Genomic DNA, 21489 nt, shown 5'->3' with positions numbered 1-21489 from the left:
GGCTGGATAGCTCCTCATCAATTACATGAAATAAATCCACAGCAGCACTACATTTCTATTTATTAGTAGAGGGTTTTGATGTGAGGAAAAGGCAGTCGCCTAGATCTACCATTAACATGGCACTTGCAGTCAAGTGGATGAGTAATGGAAGATCCTGTACTTTCTGTAGGAGAGATGGATCCACGGGAGAAGATAGTACTTGAGGCACCTCTGGTACAGGAATCGCAGATACATCATCCTTGGTAGCTCTTCCAACACAGCGATCTGCAGCAGTTGTCAATCGCTTGACAGTAGTCAAGGCAATTTCCAGCTGCTTACAAACGTCAACCATAGATCAGCATTCACTGTGGGGCCGCTATTTGGTTGGTGCAATGTATTATTAGGCAGCGAACAAATAACTCTAAATTAAGCCCACTGACCATCTTTTAATTTATTGAATTAAAAAGCTGTTAAGTGCCTATACTAATTGAAGCAATTGTACAAAACGAGATTTATATTAAATCAATACAAATACCTGTGGCAAAAAAATTACTAATGTTACTTATAATCTGTCTTGATTGAAAAAATGTTTATTCACATGACCGGTTTCTCTAGAACAATCTTCAGATCTGAAATGACAAAGATATTAATTTACTATTTCACAAATGAAAAACCTGTTGCCTCCTATCTGATCAACATCAAATGTACCAGAACGTACCTGCAATTTCGGTTACTGGAGTAATCCATCCACACACAGCATGCTGTGTCACATTAAATTGGTTGGCAGAATGCACGTCATTTACATTAATTATAAAACTCTTACCAACAAGTGTCGTCTGGTAATTTGTAACATTACATATGCACATACATGGCGATGGTGTAGAATTGTTTTCCTCCATGTTCTGCTTCCGTGGTTCCCACTATTTCGGTGTTGTGCTGTGAGCTGTTCAATCGTCTGCTGTCCATCGCCATGGCTAAGAGGGCCATTCAGGCCTTTGTTTTAGATAGTACAAAAATGATAATTTTATTGTGTATTTTACTTTTGACAAGTACAGGTTTTAACCTTGACAACTAAAGATCTTAACTAAGTATTTTTAGAGATAAAAGCAAATTAGAAAAATCTACTTAATACAATATGTGCTACATAATGTAAGAAATGAACCAGACGCCACCTGTCGGTAAGAGTTTTATAATTTATATAAATGATGTGCATTCTGCCAACCATTTTAATGTGACGCAGCCGGCCGGGGGGAGGGGGGGGGGCGAGCGGTTCTAGGCGCTACAGTCTGGAACCGCGCGACCGCTAGGGTCGCAGGTTCAAATCCTACCTCGGGCATGGATGTGCGTGATGTTCTTAGGTTAGTCAGGTTTAAGTCGTTCTAAGTTATAGGGGACTGATGCCCTTAGAAGTTAAGTCCCATAGTACTCAGAGCCATTTGAACAATTCTTTTAATGTGATGCAGCATGTGAAGGTTGCTGTGTATGGACGGGTTACACCGGTAACCGAAACTGCAGGTACTTTCTGGAACATTTGATGTTGATCGGATAGGTGGAAATAGGTTTGCATTTGTGAAATAGTAAATTAGTATCTTTGTCATTTCAGATCTGAAGATGGTTCTAGAGGATCCGAAACCGGTCATGTGAATAAACATTTTTGCAATCATGACGGATTATAAGTAACATTGTAGAACCAGTGGTTGTGATATCCCTTCAGACATTATGTCTGTTTTTGCAAAAACTACTAATTTCCTAAAATGTTTTGAGGTTAATTATAGTTGTTAGCAAACTCGATACAGAGTTAATTTACCATAAATGCAAATAAAATATGGGGCTATTCCTCTTTAAGTGAAAACTAGCAGTAACACAATATGCTAGTTAGAAAATCTGCTACATTAACTAAATAAAAAACGCCGATTTGCTACAGATTTCTTCTAGATTATGCAAATGTCAGTGGTAGCTCCCGAAAATTCTCAAAAACGTACGCTTCTTTGCGATGATATACAATGAAGTTCAGGGATGATGTATTCTTTGGCAGAACTGTGAACCACAGATGGTGATTTGCTACGAAGTAAATTACCGTACTTATCAAAAAGTTCCTAACGGTAACTTACGAAAATATAGTTTCGTAAGCGTCCGAAAACTCTCAAAATAACCCATTTCTCACGTAACTGTACGCTGAATTTAGAGAACCATTTTCTGAACGAGGATAGGCCTACTGTTCTCATAATTTTTAAAAGAGCCCAATGAAGTTAAGTCTACAGGTAATGATAACAGTTGCCAATGTTCTAAATTCCAGAATACAAACTGATGTTGATGCTGTCAATGAAAGACTACGCACAAACAACGCGAATGGTAAAATGTGAGAATCTAGAGCTTTACATCGGCAGACGATCTTGTACACGCGGTCTCACACAGAAGAATATTCCTAAGTCAGCTTTTATATTCAACTAACTTGAATTTTTTGTGGCATGACAAAAATCGAGTCTCTAAGTTGCGCCACTGAAAATTGGGAGTTCAAACATGCAACTGCAGTAAGCGACTAGCTGTAACCACAATTTTGTTGCTTATGCGTAAAACGCGCGTTTTTCTGTTACTTTATGGATGTCTTTGCTTGTTTATATGTTAAATAATTTGACTGTAAATTGGTTTCTGTTCATTATAAATTACAAACAAAAGTGAATAGAAAAAAATCAGCTGCATTTGAAATCGGAATAAATTTGTACCATACATTTGCTGGCAGCGAGTAGTAATGAACATCTTTGGTATGTTTATCTATCTGATGATAAACATGGCTGAAATTTTGTTTTTATTTGCGGCAATAGCTAAACTTCGACCTCTAGTAGATATTTGGAGTCAGAGTTTCGTAACAGTGAGGCGGTAGAAAATGACACGTGTTTTGGGAAGTATTTCACAGACTGTCAACGTCTGTAATACAATTCCGTTCCTAGTAAGTTTATGTATAATTAATGTTTTCATTCTTTGAGGTTTCTGCAGAAACTGAGAGTTTCCCTCAGCCATAGAAACGTTGACGTTGCTTGCTGTGCAAAGTAGTCACCCCCCCAGTAGTATTTTGTACCCGTTTTGTTTCATATTTACAGTTACCTACGTTATTGTAACAACAGCAAGCCAAGCAGTCCACTACCCGAACGAACACCACAGTGCCCATTAGGCGTGGTCTTATTTTGAGTTGGTATGCCCCTTTGCCTTCATACGACCGTGAACCTTTCATACAGCCAGTAATGGGTGCGATGGGTGTGGGGAGGTTGGTTACCTGCAGTTGTACGCACATAGTGGACCACAGCGCATCTTGATACTGTTCATAATAGCAAATTGTTGCCATGGTGGAAAGAAGCAATGAGAGACAGAAAAAAAGTCCTGGGGCTGACTTGGTATCAGATCCTGGATATTTGGATTTGTAGTCTAACACACATTGATTTGACCATTAACTACACTATGTTTTTAGGCCATCAAGTAGAAGTGAATTACTTTGAACACTAAATTTGAAACCATTAATTTTTTGTAATTATGTTAGATCATGGGAGGTTGCTTTGAAATGTCATTGCCACAGCTTCTATATTTTTTCTACCTTTTTTGGGATTAAAGCTGTAGTGACAAACTGACATAGAACAGCAAGAAGAACTGATCTTTAGCGTAGCCAGAGGTCGGCACAAGTTGGTAGGTGAAAAGTTTGCTTGACAGTAAAGCCAACAAATGTCTTATTTTAATAAAAGGCCACCTATATTATTGATCATTTGCATTTGTAAATCATGAGCGCAAACATATTTTTATTGTTATGTCCAGGAATATACTGTTATCTTCTGGGATTATGGTGTTTTTTTTCCAAGCACATTAAGCACAACTTAGTTATATTCATACAATCAAATCTCCAGGCTGGAAAATCAACAATTTAGGAAAAAAGATGGTCCATTGAGTTGCAGATAGGCACAGTGAAAAGACTGTTACACATTATTGCTTTTGGGCAAAGCATTCTTCAGCAAAGAAAATGCACACACAGTCACACAAGTAAAAACACTTCATGCACACATGACCACTACATCTGCCAGTCCTGACCGGAATATGACTGTCATATGAATAGCTGCCTGGAGCGGAGCAGGGAAAGGGGAAGGATAGCAAGGTATGGATGGGGCTCGAGACTGCCAGACGCAGCTCCAGGAGGTGGGGCGTGGAGGGAACAAGTAGAGGAGCAGCGAAGGGGAAAGGACGGGTGGGTAAATTGGCAGAGGGCAGCATACACAGAGGATGAGGGAATGTGAAAAGGGAGGTGGTGATAGGACAAGGGGGCAGAAACTATTGGGTGGGGGGCAGTAGGTTACTGTAGGTTGAGACCAAGATAATTTTGGGGGGTGATGTAAGAAGTACCATCTGTACAGCTCAGAAAAGCTTTTGGTGGAGGGGAGGATTCAGATGTCCCAGGTTGTGAAGTAACCATTGATATTGAGCATGTTATACTCAGATGCATGTTGAGCCAGGGTGGTCTACTTCACTCTTGGCCACAGGTTGGTGGTGGCCATTCATCCTGGTAAACAGCTTGTTGATAGTCAAACTACTATAAAAAGCTTGCAATGGTTGCAGCAGAGGTGGTGTAGAACATGGCTGCTTTCACAGGTGACCAGGCCTTTTAGTCATATTCATGGCAAAAACTGGCATAATTACTTCATTAATGAAACATGTTGTCTTTTTAGGATTTTTAACTAGCTGTTGACACAACCCTTGCATTCCTGTTGCCCTTCAGGATGAGCACTGTAACATTCTGTTGCAAAACACATAAGTAATGGCACTGCACTTTACTTACCCTTCCTCTGATAAGATTAGCAATAAATTTAGTTTATTGTGTTGGAGCATCTCAGTTTTGAGAATCACCCCTTGCAATTACTCATGCAAGCATTTGGTGACTATTAACTTGTATTGCTGCCCACTCCTTGCGAAATGTAGGTCGAATGTCCTCTCCACAGTGCAGTGACTATTCTGAAACTACAATTTTCCCATGAACTAGTAACATTCTCTCCACCCTGATAACTAAACCTCCAGGAAAGACAAATTTCAATGTGACTGAACAGTGCTTGTACTGGAATTTCCAGCACTTTAGGATTGCCTCTTTACATTACCTAATGACACACATGATCCATTATCCAACCCCTGATGTGAACTTGTTGCTGTTACGGTTTTCAACCTTAGCCCTGGGCTGGAGTTCCAGTGTGCGCTGCAGAAACGGATACATGTCATACTCATATTCTTTTACCTACAATATGGTGCCTTCATCTTTGCAGATAAAGAGTAATATTCGATACTAGCCACCAGCTTTGACCAATGATGTATGAAACATGTGACTGAACAACGTTGTGATTTATAACGTGATATCAGTGGCGATTTTTTCAAACGGTTTACGCTACTCATAAGTGTGTCACTGCAACCAGGTTTCAGATTTATTGGCTTCACCAGTTGACAACCAAACTGTGAATACTTGCACCATAAGGTGATATCACACTAGCCATTAACATTACGTCACTGGCCAAACCTGACAAATAGTATCAAAAATTCGTCTTGACCCATCTTTGCTACTACGATGTGCTGGATATGAATTACTACAGTATAGGCCTATATCAGAGAAGAAGACGTTCCTCTACATTTCTGGGTTAATGGCTTTCTATACTTCAAAATCAGTGGCTCTTGTTTACAGTGCATGATTGCATCAGAAATTAAGCATATTGTCCCCCCCCCCTTCTCTCTCTCTCACTATTTTAATAACTACACAGAAGGTAAGAAAGCGGATATTTTCAAATATATATCAAGTTTCTGTCCTGTTGATTATATTGTGTTGTAGTATGTGTGGAGAACTATAATCTTCTTCTCCTTAGGTAAGGTGCCTCAGCAGAGACGTAAAACCAGCAGTGAAGAATATTAAAAATGATTTGATTGGGCCACCTAATCAGCTGTCTAATCTGCGCCCCATTGTTTTTCACATACCAGAAAATGAGTCTGCCATTGAAAAGAAGTTTCGTCTGGAACGAGAAGAAACACAGAAGTGGAATGAAGCTTTCTGGGCTACACACAACAAGAGATTTTTTAAGGTAATATTTTAACATGCAGAGGTTTCAACATTATTTGCTGCTCCAGTATTTCTTTTAACAGTGTGTGATGCTGTTTATAGCATTGCTTGACCTAGGGCATAATGTTTTTTAAATCCTTTCTTCTGAATTTCACATCAATTCATGTTTGAACCTTCAAAAGAATAAGTTTTCACTTTGTTTTGTGACTGTACCAATATGTATGAAAGGTATGCCAAAAGTGAAATTGTCTGTAATCATTTGGCATTTTTCATAACGTCATCAGTAAACGATTATTAACTATTTGGCTTTGGCAAGACAGGCATAAATGGTTTAATATTGAAAACAGACTTGTCAAGAGCTTTTTCTGTCAAAACAGAAGTTACCTTGAGAAAACTATAACATTACAGAGAGATTGAGTGTTTGACCAGTAATTACCTTCAGGAGATGAAATTCCAGATTGTCGACACTATATAGTATTTTCGCTTTTATGTATGTGTCTGTTGGTGGTACTGGAATTCTAACTGCTGTTGTCTCTTTAAAATGTTAGTGATACTTCTTCTCTCTCTCTCTCTCTCTATTCGTTTAGTCGGTTCCGACTCTTCGTGACCCCCATGAACCAAATCACGCCACTTTTTCCTGTCTTGCACTTTCTCCCGTAGACCTTCCAGGTTGGAACACATTGCTTCTGTGATGCCATCGATCCATCTCATCCTCTGACGTCCTCTTCTTCTAGTTCCTTCAATCTTCCCCAGCATTAATGTTTTTTCCAGCGAGGCATGCCTTCGCATTGTGTGTCCAAAGTAGGTCAGCTTTTGTTTTAACATTAGACCTTCCAGGGAGAAATCTGGTTTAATTTGCTCCAATATTGATCTGTTGGTTCTCTTTGCAGTCCATGGAACTCTAAGAAGTTTCCTCCAACACCACAATTCGAAGGAGTCAATTCTTCGCAGTTCAGCCTTTCTAATGGTCCAGGTCTCACATCTATACATCACAACTGGAAAGACCATAGCTCTCACAATACGGATCTTTGTTGCTAGAGTTATATCTCTGGACCTTATAACCTTGTCAAGGTTTGACATCGCCTGTCTACCGAGCAACAGGTGTCTCCGGATTTCATGGTTGCAGTCGCCATCAGCAGAGATCTGGGAACCGAGATAACTAAATGTGGTCACTACCTCCATGGTTTCTCCTGCTATATCCCATGAATTGTGTAGTTGCCATAATTTTCGTTTTCTTCACATTCAGCATAAGACCGGCCTTTTCACTTTCGTCTTTCACCTTCAGTAAGAGTGTTCTCAATTCTTCTTCACTTTCTGCCAACAGGATCGTATCATCCGCGTACCTGAGGTTGTTTACATTTATTCCAGCTATTTTAATTCCTGTTTCTCCTTCATCTAGCCTCGCATTCCTCATAACATGTTCTGCATACATATTGAATAAGTACGGTGACAGTATGCAGCCTTGCCGGACCCCTTTCTGAATCTTTATCTATTTCGTTGTTCCATACATAGTTCTTACCGTGGCTTCTTGGTCAAGGTATAAACTCCGTATCAGATGAATGAGGTGATCTGGTTCACCCATGTTTTTCAGTACGTTCCATAATTTGTTGTGATCGACGCAGTCAAAGGCTTTGGCGTAGTCAATAAAGCAGAGATACACATCTTTCTGGAATTCTCTCTTTTTCTCCATAATCCACCGAATGTTAGCAATTTGATCTCTACTTCCTCTTCCTTTCCTAAATCCAGCTTGTTCTTCTGGTAGCTCTCGATCTAGATATTGGCGAAGTCTATTTTGTAAGATTTTCAACATAACTTTGCTAGCATGTGAAATAAGTGCGATTGTTCGGTAATCTGAGCATTCTTTAGAACTTCTCTTCTTTGGAATGGGGATGAATACTGATCTTTTCCAGTCTTCTGGCCACTGCTGCATGATCCATATTTTTTGACATATAGAGTGCAGCACTTTCACTGCATCCTTTCCAGTGACTTTAAACAGTTCTGCTGGTATTTCATCATGTCCACTAGTTTTGTTATCAGCCATATTTTCAAGGGACCACTGGATTTCGCTCTCCAAAATATCTGGCTCTAGTTCTAAATTAACATTAACATCAGCAGTAGGAGCCCTGTCATGATGCAGTTCTTTCTTGTATAGGTCTTCTACATATTCTGCCCATCTTTCCTTAACATCCTCTGCTTCACTCAGATCTTTCCCGTTTCTATCTTTTACCATTCCAATTTTTGCCTGGAATTTTCCTTTAATTTCTCTAATTTTCTTATAAAGATCTCTTGTCTTCCCCATTCCGTTACTATCTTCAACTTCCTTGCACTGTTCATTAAAGAATATATTTTTATCTCTTCTAGCTAATTTCTGAAAATCTTTATTTAATTCAAACATAGCTGATCTATCTCCCTTGATTTTTGCTTTCCTTCGTTGTTCTGCAACTTGCAGTGCCTCAACTGATAGCCATCTAGCCTTCTTACTGTTCCTTTTCTTGGGAATGTGTTTCTCTGTGGCCTCCTTGATAGTATTAGCTACTTCTGTCCACATCTCTTGCGAGCTTTTGTCCTCCAGCTGTAATACATTAAATCTGTTTTGTACTTCTACAGCATAGTCGGAGGGTATAGAGTTAAGGTCGTATCTGCACGTTGGGATACTATTTGCTACATTCTGAAGTTTCAGCCAAAATTTTGCAATCAGGAGCTCATGATCTGATCCGCAGTCAGCCCCAGGTCTTGTTGTAGCTGACTGAACCGCGCTCTTCCACCTCTGATTACAAAGTATGTAATCAATTTGGTTCCGGTGTTGGCCATCTGGTGAAGTCCAGGTATATAGGCGTCGTTTTGGTAGTTGAAACAGTGTATTAGTAATTATCAATGAATTTTCTTGGCAGAATTCTAGGAGTCTCTGTCCAGCTTCATTTGTTGTACCAAGACCATATTTCCCTGTTATACCTTCTACAGCTTCATTTCCCACTTTTGCATTCCAATCTCCAACTACGAAGACTATATCCTTTTTTGGTGTTGACAGTAGTAATTCTTGTAAATCTCCATAGAACTGGTCAATAATTTCCTTTTCAGCATCGGTTGTTGGTGCATAAACTTGAATTACTGTGATGTTGAGGGGCTGACCTTGAAGTCTGATGGACATCATTCTATCATTTTTATATTTGCATCCCATTACAGCTTTTCTCACTTTATCACTAACTATGAAGGCTACTCCATTACTTCTGTTGTTATCGTGCCCAGAATAATACACCATATGGCCATCCGAAGCAAATTCTCCCATGCCAGTCCACCTCATTTCACTTATTCCCAATATGTCGATGTTAATTTTTTCCATTTCTCTTTTCACTATGTCTAGTTTTCCTTGCTACATGGATCTTACATTCCATGTTCCTATGCAGTGCTTCTCTTTGCACCATCTTACTCTTGGTGAAGCTCCTCTCAACCTGGTTCCCCCCGGAGATCTGATCGGGGAACTTGAAACTCCGGAACATTTTGAGCTGAGCGAAGCCATGGGGTTTTCTTGGGATAGTTCAGTGGTGGTTTCCCCTTGCCTTCCACTGTCCTCCAACTCCTATCTGCTCACCGACTCAGTTTCCCGCTGGGGTTGGTTACCCAACCTTCCGCTGAGTTGCTCGGCTTAACAGGGGCACCACATGTAGGTAGGAAGTTGGAGAATTGAGGTGACAGAGGCTGTGAGAACTCTCTTGCTGAGTTCTTGTAATCGCGTATCACCCCATTTTATGCCAGAGTCTCATGATGTCTGCAGAGACCCCCCCCAGGTCATTCCCTTGTACTACTTCTTGTAGCTCTGTGCTAATACTTGCAAACATATAATAAAAACAGAATATTGTACAACACGTTCAGGCAGCCCTTGATAAGATTTCAAAGTGGTGCAGTGATTGGCAGCTTGCTTTAAATGTTCATAAGTGTAAAACTGCGCACTTCACAAAACAAGGGAAACATTTTATCATATGAATATAATATTAGTGGGTCACAGCTGGACTCTGCAAACTCATACAAATACTTAGGTGTAACAGTAAGGACAGGAAGTGGAACGATCACTTAGGCTCATTCATGGGTAAAGCAGGTAGAAGACTTCAGTGTATTGGTAGAATACTAGGGACATGCAGTCTGTATACAAATCACTCTTGCTACTCATTCTAGAACATTGCCCTTGAACACACACTTGACAGTGTGTGGGACCCATACAAAATGGGGACTAGTAGTGAGTATTGAACATATACAGGGAAGAGCAACACAAATGGTCCCAGGTTCATTTGACCCACAGGAGTGAGTCACTGAGATGTTGAAAGAACTGAGCTGGCAGACTTTTGAAGGTAGACAGAAAATATCCCGAGAAAGTCTACTGACAAAGTTTCAAGAAGAACCTGCTGTAAATGATGACTCTGGGAATACACTACGACCCCCTACATATCATTCCCATAGGGATTGTGAGGATAAGATTAGAGTAAATATAGCACAAGTAAAGGAATTTAAACAGTCATTTTTCCCGTGCGCCATATGTGAATGGAATAAGGAAAAGCTCTAATAGCTGGTACAGTGGAGAATAGATATGGATGTAGATTCTGTTTTACAGTAGCTTGCCATGTACTGTACTAGCATAGCCTTACAAAAAGTGTTGATAAAATTATAAAAACGGTAGGATTGCCTGTTAGTACTTAGTTTCAGGAGGCAAAATGTGTAGTACTGCTGAGAGACTCCAATACAAGTAAAAGAGGCAAAATATACCTCTCCTCCCTGAAGAAAGAAATATTAGTTCTGAAAAAGGATAAACCATGGCATTCGATACCATCTACTGGCTTTGATAATGATGTCATACAAAGCCACAAAATGCAACACAAACATGATTTCAAGATGGTGACCAGTAACCCTAAACATTTCCATGGTGCAAAAATATAAACATCCATTACAGAATCGAACAAATTCTTAACGGTAAGTATTGAAGCTAATGGGACTGCCACGGGAAAGTAGGGATTTTGGGCAAGGACAATCTTAAAGCTAAAATGACTGCAAAATTACATTAGGAGTAAAATATATAAAATGCAACAATGACAGAAACAAAACAATAGTTTTAAAAAAGCAAAAAACTCACAAAGAACAAATAAACTGAATGAGATTTTCACTCTGCAGCGGAGTGTGCGCTGATATGAAACTTCCTGGCTGATTAAAACTGTGTGCCCGACCGAGACTCGAACTCGGGACCTTTGCCTTTCGCGGGCAAGTGCTCTACCAACTGAGCTACCGAAGTACGACTCACGCCCGGTCTCACAGCTGGCAGAAGTAAAGCTGTGAGACCGGGCGTGAGTCGTACTTCGGTAGCTCAGTTGGTAGAGCACTTGTCCGCGAAAGGCAAGGGTCCCGAGTTCGAGTCTCGGTCGGGCACACAGTTTTAATCAGCCAGGAAGTTTCAACAAATAAACTGTAACTGGTTTTGAAAACCTCGATTGAGCTATATAGCTCAACTTCAAACACCAACACCGCTACACAAATACTAAAACAGATATCACTACAAAATGCCAAATAGCAATGGTGATATACAGACTGAAAATTTCCAAAATCTAGCATAAGGTGGTATTGACAATGTCAAACAAATACTAACAAAGAGATAGAGGGGCTGGCCAGTACTTACCTCAGCTCAGTACAGCCGATAGATACACATAAAACAGAACCGAAAATTTACATTCCTAGCTTTCGGAACAAATGTTCCTTCATCAGGGAGGAGAGAGGGGAAAGAAAGGGAAGAAGGGAAAGGAGATTCAGTTACTCACAACCCAGGCTATGAAGCAACAGGGAAAGGAGAATAGGGAGGGTAGCAAGGATGGAGGCATGGGGAAGCCAAAGATATTCTACTGTAAGTACTGTGCCAGCTTCAAACCAAAGAGGATGCATACAGAAGTAAAGAGGTATATAGTATAAAGATAAACACAACTATGTGGGATGAAAAGATGCGTGAATGGCTAAAGAGGAAAGGGAAAGAGGAGAAGACTGAAGAGTAAATGGGAGTGAGGTTGTTTAACGTAGGTTCAGTCCAGGGGGATGGCGGGATGAAAGGATGTGTTGGAGTGCAAGTTCCCATCTCCGCAGTTCAGAGGGACTGGTGTTGGGTGGGAGAAGCCAAATGGCACATACGGTGTAGCAGGTTCCTAGGTCCCTAGAATTATGCTGGAGGGCATGCTCCGCTACTGGGTATTGGGCATCTCCTAGGCGGACAGTTCGTCTGTGTCCGTTCATGCGCTCAGCCAGTTTAGTTGTTGTCATGCCGATGTAAAAGGCTGTGCAGTGCAGGCATGTCAGTTGATAAATGACATGTGTAGTTTCGCACGTGGCCCTGCCTTGAATTGTGTATGTTTTACCAGTAGCGGGGCTGGAGTAGGTGGTTGTGGGGGGATGCATGGGGCAGGTTTTGCAGCGGGGGTCGGTTACAGGGGTAGGAACTGCTGGGTAGAGAAGGTAGTCTGGGAATATTGTAGGGTTTAACAAGGATGTTACGGAGGTTAGGGGGGCGACGAAAGGCAACTCTGGGTGGTGTGGGGAGAATTTTGTCAAAGGATGATCTCATTTCAGGGGTTGACTTGAGAAAGTCATATCCCTGGCGGAGTAATTTGTTGATGTTTTCGAGGCCAGGATAATATTGGGTGACAAGGGGGATGCTTCTGTGTGGTCTGGGGTAGGAACATTGTTGTTGGACGGGGAGGAATGTATTGCTCGGGAGATCTGTTTGTGGACAAGGTCTGCAGGATAGTTGCGGGAGAGGAAAGCACTGGTCAGGTTATTGGTGTAATTGTTGAGGGATTCATCACTGGAGCAGATGCGTTTGCCACGAATACCTAGGCTGTAGGGAAGGGAGCGTTTGATGTGGAATGGATGGCAGCTATCGAAGTGAAGGTACTGTTGTTTGTTTGTGGGTTTGATATGGACAAAGGTGTGGATGTGAGCTTCAACAAGATGAAGGTCAACATCCAGGAAGGTGGCTTGGGTTTTGGAGAAGGACCAGGTGAAATTCAGATTCGAAAAGGAGTTGAGGTTATGGAGGAAATTAAGGAGTGTTTCTTCACCATGAGTCCAGACCACAAAGATGTCATCTATAAACCTATACCAGGCCAAGGGAAGCAGCTGTTGGGTCTTCAGGAAAGCCTCCTCCATGCGGCCCATGAAGAGGTTGGCATAGGACGGAGCCATCCTGGTTCCCATGGCCGTTCCCCTGATTTGTTTGTAGGTCTGGCCTTCAAAAGTGAAGTAGTTATGGGTGAGGATGAAGTTGGTAAGTGTGATAAGGAACGAGGTTTTTGGAAGATCTTCGGGTGGGCGTTGGGAGAGGTAGTGCTCAAGGGCAGAGAGACCATGGGTATGTGGGATGTTTGTGTAAAGGGATGTAGCATCTATGGTGACAAGAAAGGTTTCAGGTGGGAGAGGAGTGGGAATGGATTTGAGGCGTTCTAGGAAGTGGTTTGTGTCTTTGATGTAGGATGGGAGTCTGCGGGTGATAGGTTGGAGGTGCTGGTCTACCAGAGCTGAGATACGTTCGGTTGGGGCTTTGAAGCCTGCTACAATGGGACGGCCAGGATGGTTCTCTTTGTGGATTTTGGGTAATAGGTAGAAGGTAGGGGTACGTGGCTCAGGTGGAATGAGTAAGTCTATGGAAGCCGTTGTGAGGCCTTGTGAGGGACCTTGGATTTTTAGGATTTTTTGCAGCTCAGTCTGGATGGAGGGAATGGGATCCTGGGTAACAGCTTTGTAGATTGAGGTGTCGGAGAGTTGACGCAGTCCTTCTGCCACATACTCCACACGGTCAAGTACGACAGTTGTGGAGCCTTTATCCGCCGGGAGGATGACAATAGAGCGGTCTATTTTCAGCTCCTTAATGGCACGGGGTTCAGCTGGGGTGATGTTGGGGGTTGTCGGGATGTTCTTCAAGAAGGACTGGGAGGCAACACTGGATGTGAGGAATTCCTGAAATGTCTGCAAGGGATGGTTTTGGGGGAGGGGAGGAGGATCCCTTTGGGAAGGCAGTCGGAACTGTTCTAGACAGGGTTCAACACTGGGTCTAGTATTTGGGGGCTGTGTTTGGGTAGTGAAGTGATATTTCCAGTTGAGGTTCCGGTTGAATGAGAGGAGATCTTTAACCAGGGCAGTGTGGTTGAATTTAGGCATGGGGCTAAAGGTTAAGCCTTTTGATAGAACAGATGTCTCTGGAGGAGAGAGGGATCTGGATGAGAGGCTTAGGACTGAATTGGGACTAGTGATATGTGGCATTTGACTGTGGTTATAGTTGAGATTTGGTCTGTGTGGGGTATGTGCTGGGATGGGGAGATTGAGTAGGGTGGCTAGGCTAGGTTTGTTGGCTATGAGAGGGGTTTGTTGAAGGTTCTGTTGTGGTTGGTGTTTGTGAGGGATAGGGAGAGGGACCCCACTTCTTAGGTGTTGCACTAGCATTGTGGATAGTTTTTTCAGGTGGTGTGTGGCATGGAACTCAAGTTTGCAGCTGGCTTCTAGGATGATGTTCCTGAGTGTGTTCTCCAAGCAAGGGTTTGAGAGGTGAAGGACTTTGAAGAGAGATAGGAACTGTTGGGAGTGGTGGTTACATGAAGTAGTGCAGAGATTCAGGACAAGTTGGGTAAGGGCTAAGGATTGAAGGTTCTGGAAGTCCAGGAGAGACTGGTGGAAGGAGGAATTGAATTGCACCCGGAGATGGGAACTTCATCCTCACCCATAACTACTTCACTTTTGAAGGCCAGACCTACAAACAAATCAGGGGAACGGACATGGGAACCAGGATGGCTCCGTCCTATGCCAACCTCTTCATGGGCCGCATGGAGGAGGCTTTCCTGAAGACCCAACAGCTGCTTCCCCTGGCCTGGTATAGGTTTATAGATGACATCTTTGTGGTCTGGACTCATGGTGAAGAAACACTCCTTAATTTCCTCCATAACCTCAACTCCTTTTCGAATCTGAATTTCACCTGGTCCTTCTCCAAAACCCAAGCCACCTTCCTGGATGTTGACCTTCATCTTGTTGAAGCTCACATCCACACCTTTGTCCATATCAAACCCACAAACAAACAACAGTACCTTCACTTCGATAGCTGCCATCCATTCCACATCAAACGCTCCCTTCCCTACAGCCTAGGTATTCGTGGCAAACGCATCTGCTCCAGTGATGAATCCCTCAACAATTACACCAATAACCTGACCAGTGCTTTCCTCTCCCGCAACTATCCTGCAGACCTTGTCCACAAACAGATCTCCCGAGCAATACATTCCTCCCCGTCCAACAACAATGTTCCTACCCCAGACCACACAGAAGCATCCCCCTTGTCACCCAATATTATCCTGGCCTCGAAAACATCAACAAATTACTCCACCAGGGATATGACTTTCTCAAGTCAACCCCTGAAATGAGATCATCCTTTGACAAAATTCTCCCCACACCACCCAGAGTTGCCTTTCGTCACCCCCCTAACCTCCGTAACATCCTTGTTAAACCCTACAATATTCCCAGACTACCTTCTCTACCCAGCGGTTCCTACCCCTGTAACCGACCCTGCTGCAAAACCTGCCCCATGCATCCCCCCACAACCACCTACTCCAGCCCCGCTACTGGTAAAACATACACAATTCAAGGCAGGGCCACGTGCGAAACTACACATGTCATTTATCAACTGACATGCCTGCACTGCACAGCCTTTTACATCGGCATGACAACAACTAAACTGGCTGAGCGCATGAACGGACACAGACGAACTGTCCGCCTAGGAGATGCCCAATACCCAGTAGCGGAGCATGCCCTCCAGCATAATTCTAGGGACCTAGGAACCTGCTACACCGTATGTGCCATTTGGCTTCTCCCACCCAACACCAGTCCCTCTGAACTGCGGAGATGGGAACTTGCACTCCAACACATCCTTTCATCCCGCCATCCCCCTGGACTGAACCTACGTTAAACAACCTCACTCCCATTTACTCTTCAGTCTTCTCCTCTTTCCCTTTCCTCTTTAGCCATTCACGCATCTTTTCATCCCACATAGTTGTGTTTATCTTTATACTATATACCTCTTTACTTCTGTATGCATCCTCTTTGGTTTGAAGCTGGCACAGTACTTACAGTAGAATATCTTTGGCTTCCCCATGCCTCCATCCTTGCTACCCTCCCTATTCTCCTTTCCCTGTTGCTTCATAGCCTGGGTTGTGAGTAACTGAATCTCCTTTCCCTTCTTCCCTTTCTTTCCCCTCTCTCCTCCCTGATGAAGGAACATTTGTTCCGAAAGCTAGGAATGTAAATTTTCGGTTCTGTTTTATGTGTATCTATCGGCTGTACTGAGCTGAGGTAAGTACTGGCCAGCCCCTCTATCTCTTTGTTAGTATTTGTTTCACATCTTTATATGAGATTTTCCATTAATCATTTAGATCACCTATATTGACAATGTCAATCATTCTTCCTGTGCTCCATACATGAATGGAACAGGAAGAAACCGTAATAACTGGTGCAATGGGACGTGCTCTCTGGCGTGTGCCTCATAATGGTTTGCAGAGCATAGATGTAGATGTAGTTGTCAATTTGAAAGACCAACACCACTACAGGAGTCCTTAAAAAGATTACATGCCAAAAAGGAAGAACAGATACACAAACCAAAAAAATGCGAAAACTAAAAATGACGATATCTACAAAGGCAGTCACTATACAGTTCAAATTGAATGACCAGTACAAAAATTGCACAGCATGTAACTCTACAAAAACCTAAAAGACAGGACAAATACATGTATGACATCAGTTTCAGTATACAGGAAACACAATTATTCACATGAACACACAAACCAATATCAAGTCCAGACTTCTAAAACTAAAAACCACTCTGACACTGCAATACATTGTCTCTCCAGCAATACCACGAATGCTGGTCCCTGGTCTGGGATGCAGTGACTTTGTTCAGTCTCACACCTTCTCCACAAACGTAACACTTCACACACTTGGCAGTTAAATCAAATAACTACAAGAATTTAATTACGAGCAGCCCCCCCCCCCCCCCCCCCCCTTCAGTTGTGACCTGCAGGGACATACTCATGAACTTTGTTGTCATATTAACAAAAAAACTAAACACAAAATTAAATTTATCAGCAAACAACACATTGCACTAATAATATCTGTGTGCTATTGTGTCAAACTTTGTCATAGTATATAAGTGTTTAATTCTCATCGTAACAGGGTGTCACAACCTTTGGTTTAGATAAATTTGCTGACTCAGATGCAATTCAGAGACGTCTCATTTCCATAGTCCTGTGGCTGATTTTCTAGTTGTTGTGCCAGTTGGATAATATGCTGGTTTCTTTAGGACTCAAACGCATCCAAACATTTCTCATTCAAACCAAAATGAATCCAATTAGAATGAATTTTTATTTCTTGCTTCCCTCTTCCAACATGTGTATGGAAGGATACAAAAATAATTGCAACAGTAATGAAAGTAACAGGAACAGAGAATGATTGTTATTCCTTTTTAACTACAAATGTGTGGACAGAAAGCAATGATACCTGCATGAAGAAAAAGGGGAAGGTTGTGTTAGTCTGATGTTTTAAATAAATAGAGTCACTTGAAGTGTGCTCGGATTTATGTATGCCATTTCTAGTCTGATATGAAGCACAATGTTCAGGAATTGCAGCACAAAGATAGCAGGTGCACAAAAAGTTTTGCTTTAGACCTAAAGTACAGTATTAGTTTAAAATATGAAGCAAAGTCTTCCCACATTCAAGGACATACATAGCCCCAGAACAGATCACTCATCCATTCCAGTATTTAGAAAAGTGTTCCATAAATCCCAACAGGAAGAGGAGCCATCAAGGATGTGGGATGAGTAAAATGCTAATCTACTCAAACTGCTATTTGCTTCTAAATTACGTATATTAAGAGAAAAACAGCAAGTTTGAAAAATGCTACTGTTCCTCCCCCTATACTGCTCAGCTGATGTTATTATCTAATACTTCAAACAAAAGCATGTACACGACTTTACGCAGACAGCTATCAGACATCTGTATACTGACAAAATTAGGATATATGTAATACAAATATTAAAAGTTAGACAAAATTTACATTCTTGGTTCTGAGTATTCTGATAAATTATAGGAGTGGCTAAAGAGGTGTTCTTTTACTTTGAACATTCCCAAATATTTAAGAACAATTTTCTGCCAGGTGTCCATTGACAAGCTCTTTAGCAATAGAAGATAAAACTCCATTCTGAATCCTATAATGGGATGCACAGCATATATGGAAAATATTTCTACTTCAAGTATTGTGGTAGTAAATTTCTGAGTTCATTCTAAATTCTCTCTCATTATTAACCATATATACCATTATGGAGTACATGTATCGACATGTAAGTGTAAGAATCCTTAGGTCCCGAGAAAGACTGCTGCAAGATATTTGGTTTATTACAGACCCATTTCACACATTGCAGTCTTTTAAAAAGTATTTTTGAGAAATTGATGTATGACAGAATAGTAATGCATTTTTCTTAACAGATCTTGTTGATTGCATCTCAGTTTGGCTTTTGTGAAAAGTTTCTGCACAGAGAAGACCTCATAAATAAAATATTGGTAGACCTAAACAAGACACATTATCACTTTGGCATATTTTGTGACATTGTCTAAGCCTTTCATTCTGGATGCCACAAAATTCTACTTGTCATAGGAATGTTCTAACATCCTTCTTGCAAGGATGAAATCTTACTATCACACCAAAAAGCATTGGATCCCATTGACAGACAGGGTCACCGGGATAAAACTAACCTCACAATGGAACATAACATGTGGGGCAGCACAAAGCTCAGAGCTATGTCCACTCTCATACATAACCTACCAGATTGATCTTCCAGTGATTCTGGAGGAGGGATCAAATGCTATAATGTTTGCTTATGACATAAGCTTAATAGTCAAGAGCTAAATGCAACCTTGCCAGGCACAGCTCAGATGACAGCTGAACAGGCCTTCAGCTACTGGTAGTTCACAACAAATAACTTAAGTCTTAATCTAAAAAAGGCTCATATTATGCAATTTCAAACAAGCACCAGAAGTAATGGTCAACAATGTTTAAAATTTCTTGGTGTGCAACTAAGTAACAAGTTAAAACAGAGTAAGTACAAACATTAAATGATAAAGGAATGCAGTACAGCATGTTTTGCTGTTGGAAATATATCTCATTGTGTTCAGCTGAACACAAGGGGTTAGTTTGCGCATTTTCACTATTGCGTAAATTGCAAGAAATGTGGTTTTCATAGAGCTTTTTAAGGATATTTGAATTATTATATTCACTTTTCACCCATTTATTCATTAATAGATTCTGTTGCAAATAGCAAAACTTAGTTTCAGCTGAACTGTGATTTGTAGAATCACAACACAAGACAAAAATAATTTTCATGCAGACTTTGCTTTTTGTCTAGGGTTCAGAGTGCAGTTAAAGTATTCAACATGCTCTCATCCAACACTAGCAAGAAATTGGAAATAACTACCAATTAAAATTGTACCTCATTAGCCAATCCCCACAAATTATCTGATCATTTGGTTTCAAGAGTTGAAATTTTCTGTTACCTACAAGGCTAGTGGTAGAGTACTTTACAGTCCTTTGTGTAGGTAACAATTTTTCTTTGAAAAATGGCAGTGTGTTATCTTGTAAATATGAAGCCACCAATAGAAGGTACACAGTATTTAATATAACTGAGGAAGCAGCAGCTTTAGCCCTTAGTGCCAACCCCCCACCCCTAAGTTTTCAGCTTTCCTACTGATTTACTGGATTAAAATTAACTGGTGGCAACACAAATAGCCTTAAGCAGGATAGTGATAGTTTATAGTTAGTTGAGTGTACACATTACTTTAATACAATTTTCATTCATTATTATTATTATTATTATTTTTGTACATTTACTCATTCCACATCCCTGTAATTTCTCCTTCTTGATGGAAGGTGTACACAACTTCTTGTAGCACAAAAACAACGATAGATTGTTACGTGATATTCATTTCTATATAGAGTTTAATGAAGGGACATGTAGCACCGTTCAGCTGTTATAGTATTGCAAGAGAATTAAGAATTGTGTGTGATGTAGATACTTTAGCAACACTGAACCCTGTTCAGTTAACTAACAAAAAACACCATTTCATAAGAACTATTACTAATTTGCTCTACCTGCTTTTCTCTTTATCACAGGAGCGAGATGAGTACATTACTGCAAATAGTGACCAAAAAGTACCTCTAACAGCAGATGAAATGTCTGTCTTTTACAAGTCATTTCTTGATGAACACTGGAAGATACACATGCGTTACAATGCTGAATGGTACAGAAGAAATGTGTCATTACTTTTTCTAGCCATTCGAGTAAAATTGCATAAGATAAGAAATACATTGAAATTTTCAAAACCATGAAGTGTGATAAGGATCAATAAAAATGTCGTAAAAAAAAAAAAAAAAAAAAAAAAAAAAAAATTTCTTACACACACATCTGTGTTCTACTTTATTTGTACTTGATACCTATTTATTAAATATGAGCTGGTTGGATGTAACATTGTCTGATATGATAGTAAATTTATATCACCTGTCATAAACAGTACATTACATGTTATCTGTTATTGTGAAGTACAGTAGAGTAATCAACTGCACTATAGTAATAGGCATGACCTTATAAGTGGTATTATGCTCTTGTAGCCTCTGACATGACAACTGCCTCACCCAGGAAATTATTGTTGTTTTTAATAAAAAAAATCAAAATTTAAGAATTGTTTCTCTGTCTAAATACACCTGTCTCAATAGTTACCTCCTCATATGAGCAGAATGGTTTTTCCATGTGTGAGGCTAAGAAGAAATCACAGGGAGCTTGGTTGGGTGAATAAGGTGGCCGCACAGTAGCAATTCAAGCAGTTTGGCAGCAACAACTTCAGGTGAATATACTGGCACATTGTGACGAAACAGGACTTTCTCCTTTGCCAAATGGGGCCAAGTTTCCTTCCACTTATTCAAAGCAGATTCAACAGTAACAACTCATTGGTTTGACTGTTGTTTCAGGAGTATATTGATGATGAATCCATGTCATACTGACAGAAGTCCTTTGGATTTGTCTTATATTGCTCCAAACACTCTGTTGAAAGTTGCATGTTACACCCACTTCTTGTCCACCATCAGCAATTTTGGCATCTATTGGGCAGACAATTTTTTTATCACCAACTTACCATATAAAATATTAATTGCCGTTACCAGTGACAGACCTATGTCTTTGCAACTGCATGCCCTTTATTCGGCAGTCAAGAAAACTGCATTTATTGCTTTTAAAATAACTAACTTCATCTACTGGGCATCTTAGGAAAGCTTTATCAGAAACAGATGTTTAAGCATGTGTACATTTGTTGATAAGGTATCTAACGATTGTTGTTGGTGATGAAGA

General features: G+C 40.8%; 1 protein-coding gene across 1 annotated transcript; it reads left to right on the top strand.

Annotated features, from left to right (window-relative positions):
• The first annotated feature begins 2734 nt into the window (after positions 1-2734).
• Positions 2735-20513, top strand: LOC126188236 (cytochrome c oxidase assembly factor 8). Its single transcript, XM_049929793.1, has 3 exons — positions 2735-2926; positions 5856-6068; positions 20262-20513. The coding sequence occupies exons 1-3, from the start codon at positions 2864-2866 to the stop codon at positions 20475-20477; spliced, it is 492 nt and encodes a 163-aa protein (XP_049785750.1). The 5' UTR covers positions 2735-2863; the 3' UTR covers positions 20478-20513.
• The last annotated feature ends 976 nt before the right edge of the window (positions 20514-21489 follow it).

The sequence above is a fragment of the Schistocerca cancellata genome, chromosome 5, assembly GCF_023864275.1.
Source record: "Schistocerca cancellata isolate TAMUIC-IGC-003103 chromosome 5, iqSchCanc2.1, whole genome shotgun sequence".
Taxonomy (NCBI): Eukaryota; Metazoa; Arthropoda; class Insecta; order Orthoptera; family Acrididae; genus Schistocerca; species Schistocerca cancellata.
Note: the sequence above shows the minus strand (reverse complement) of the source record. Positions and strands in the feature narration are given on the sequence as shown.

Bases quoted from the DNA above. Each gene is read 5' to 3' on its own strand.
- LOC126188236 (XM_049929793.1), top strand. From the start codon at position 2,864: ATGACACGTGTTTTGGGAAGTATTTCACAGACTGTCAACGTCTGTAAT. The intron at 2,927-5,855 runs GTAAGTTTATGT...TCTTCTCCTTAG, and splicing joins GTAATACAATTCCGTTCCTA to GTAAGGTGCCTCAGCAGAGA. The intron at 6,069-20,261 runs GTAATATTTTAA...TCTTTATCACAG, and splicing joins ACAACAAGAGATTTTTTAAG to GAGCGAGATGAGTACATTAC.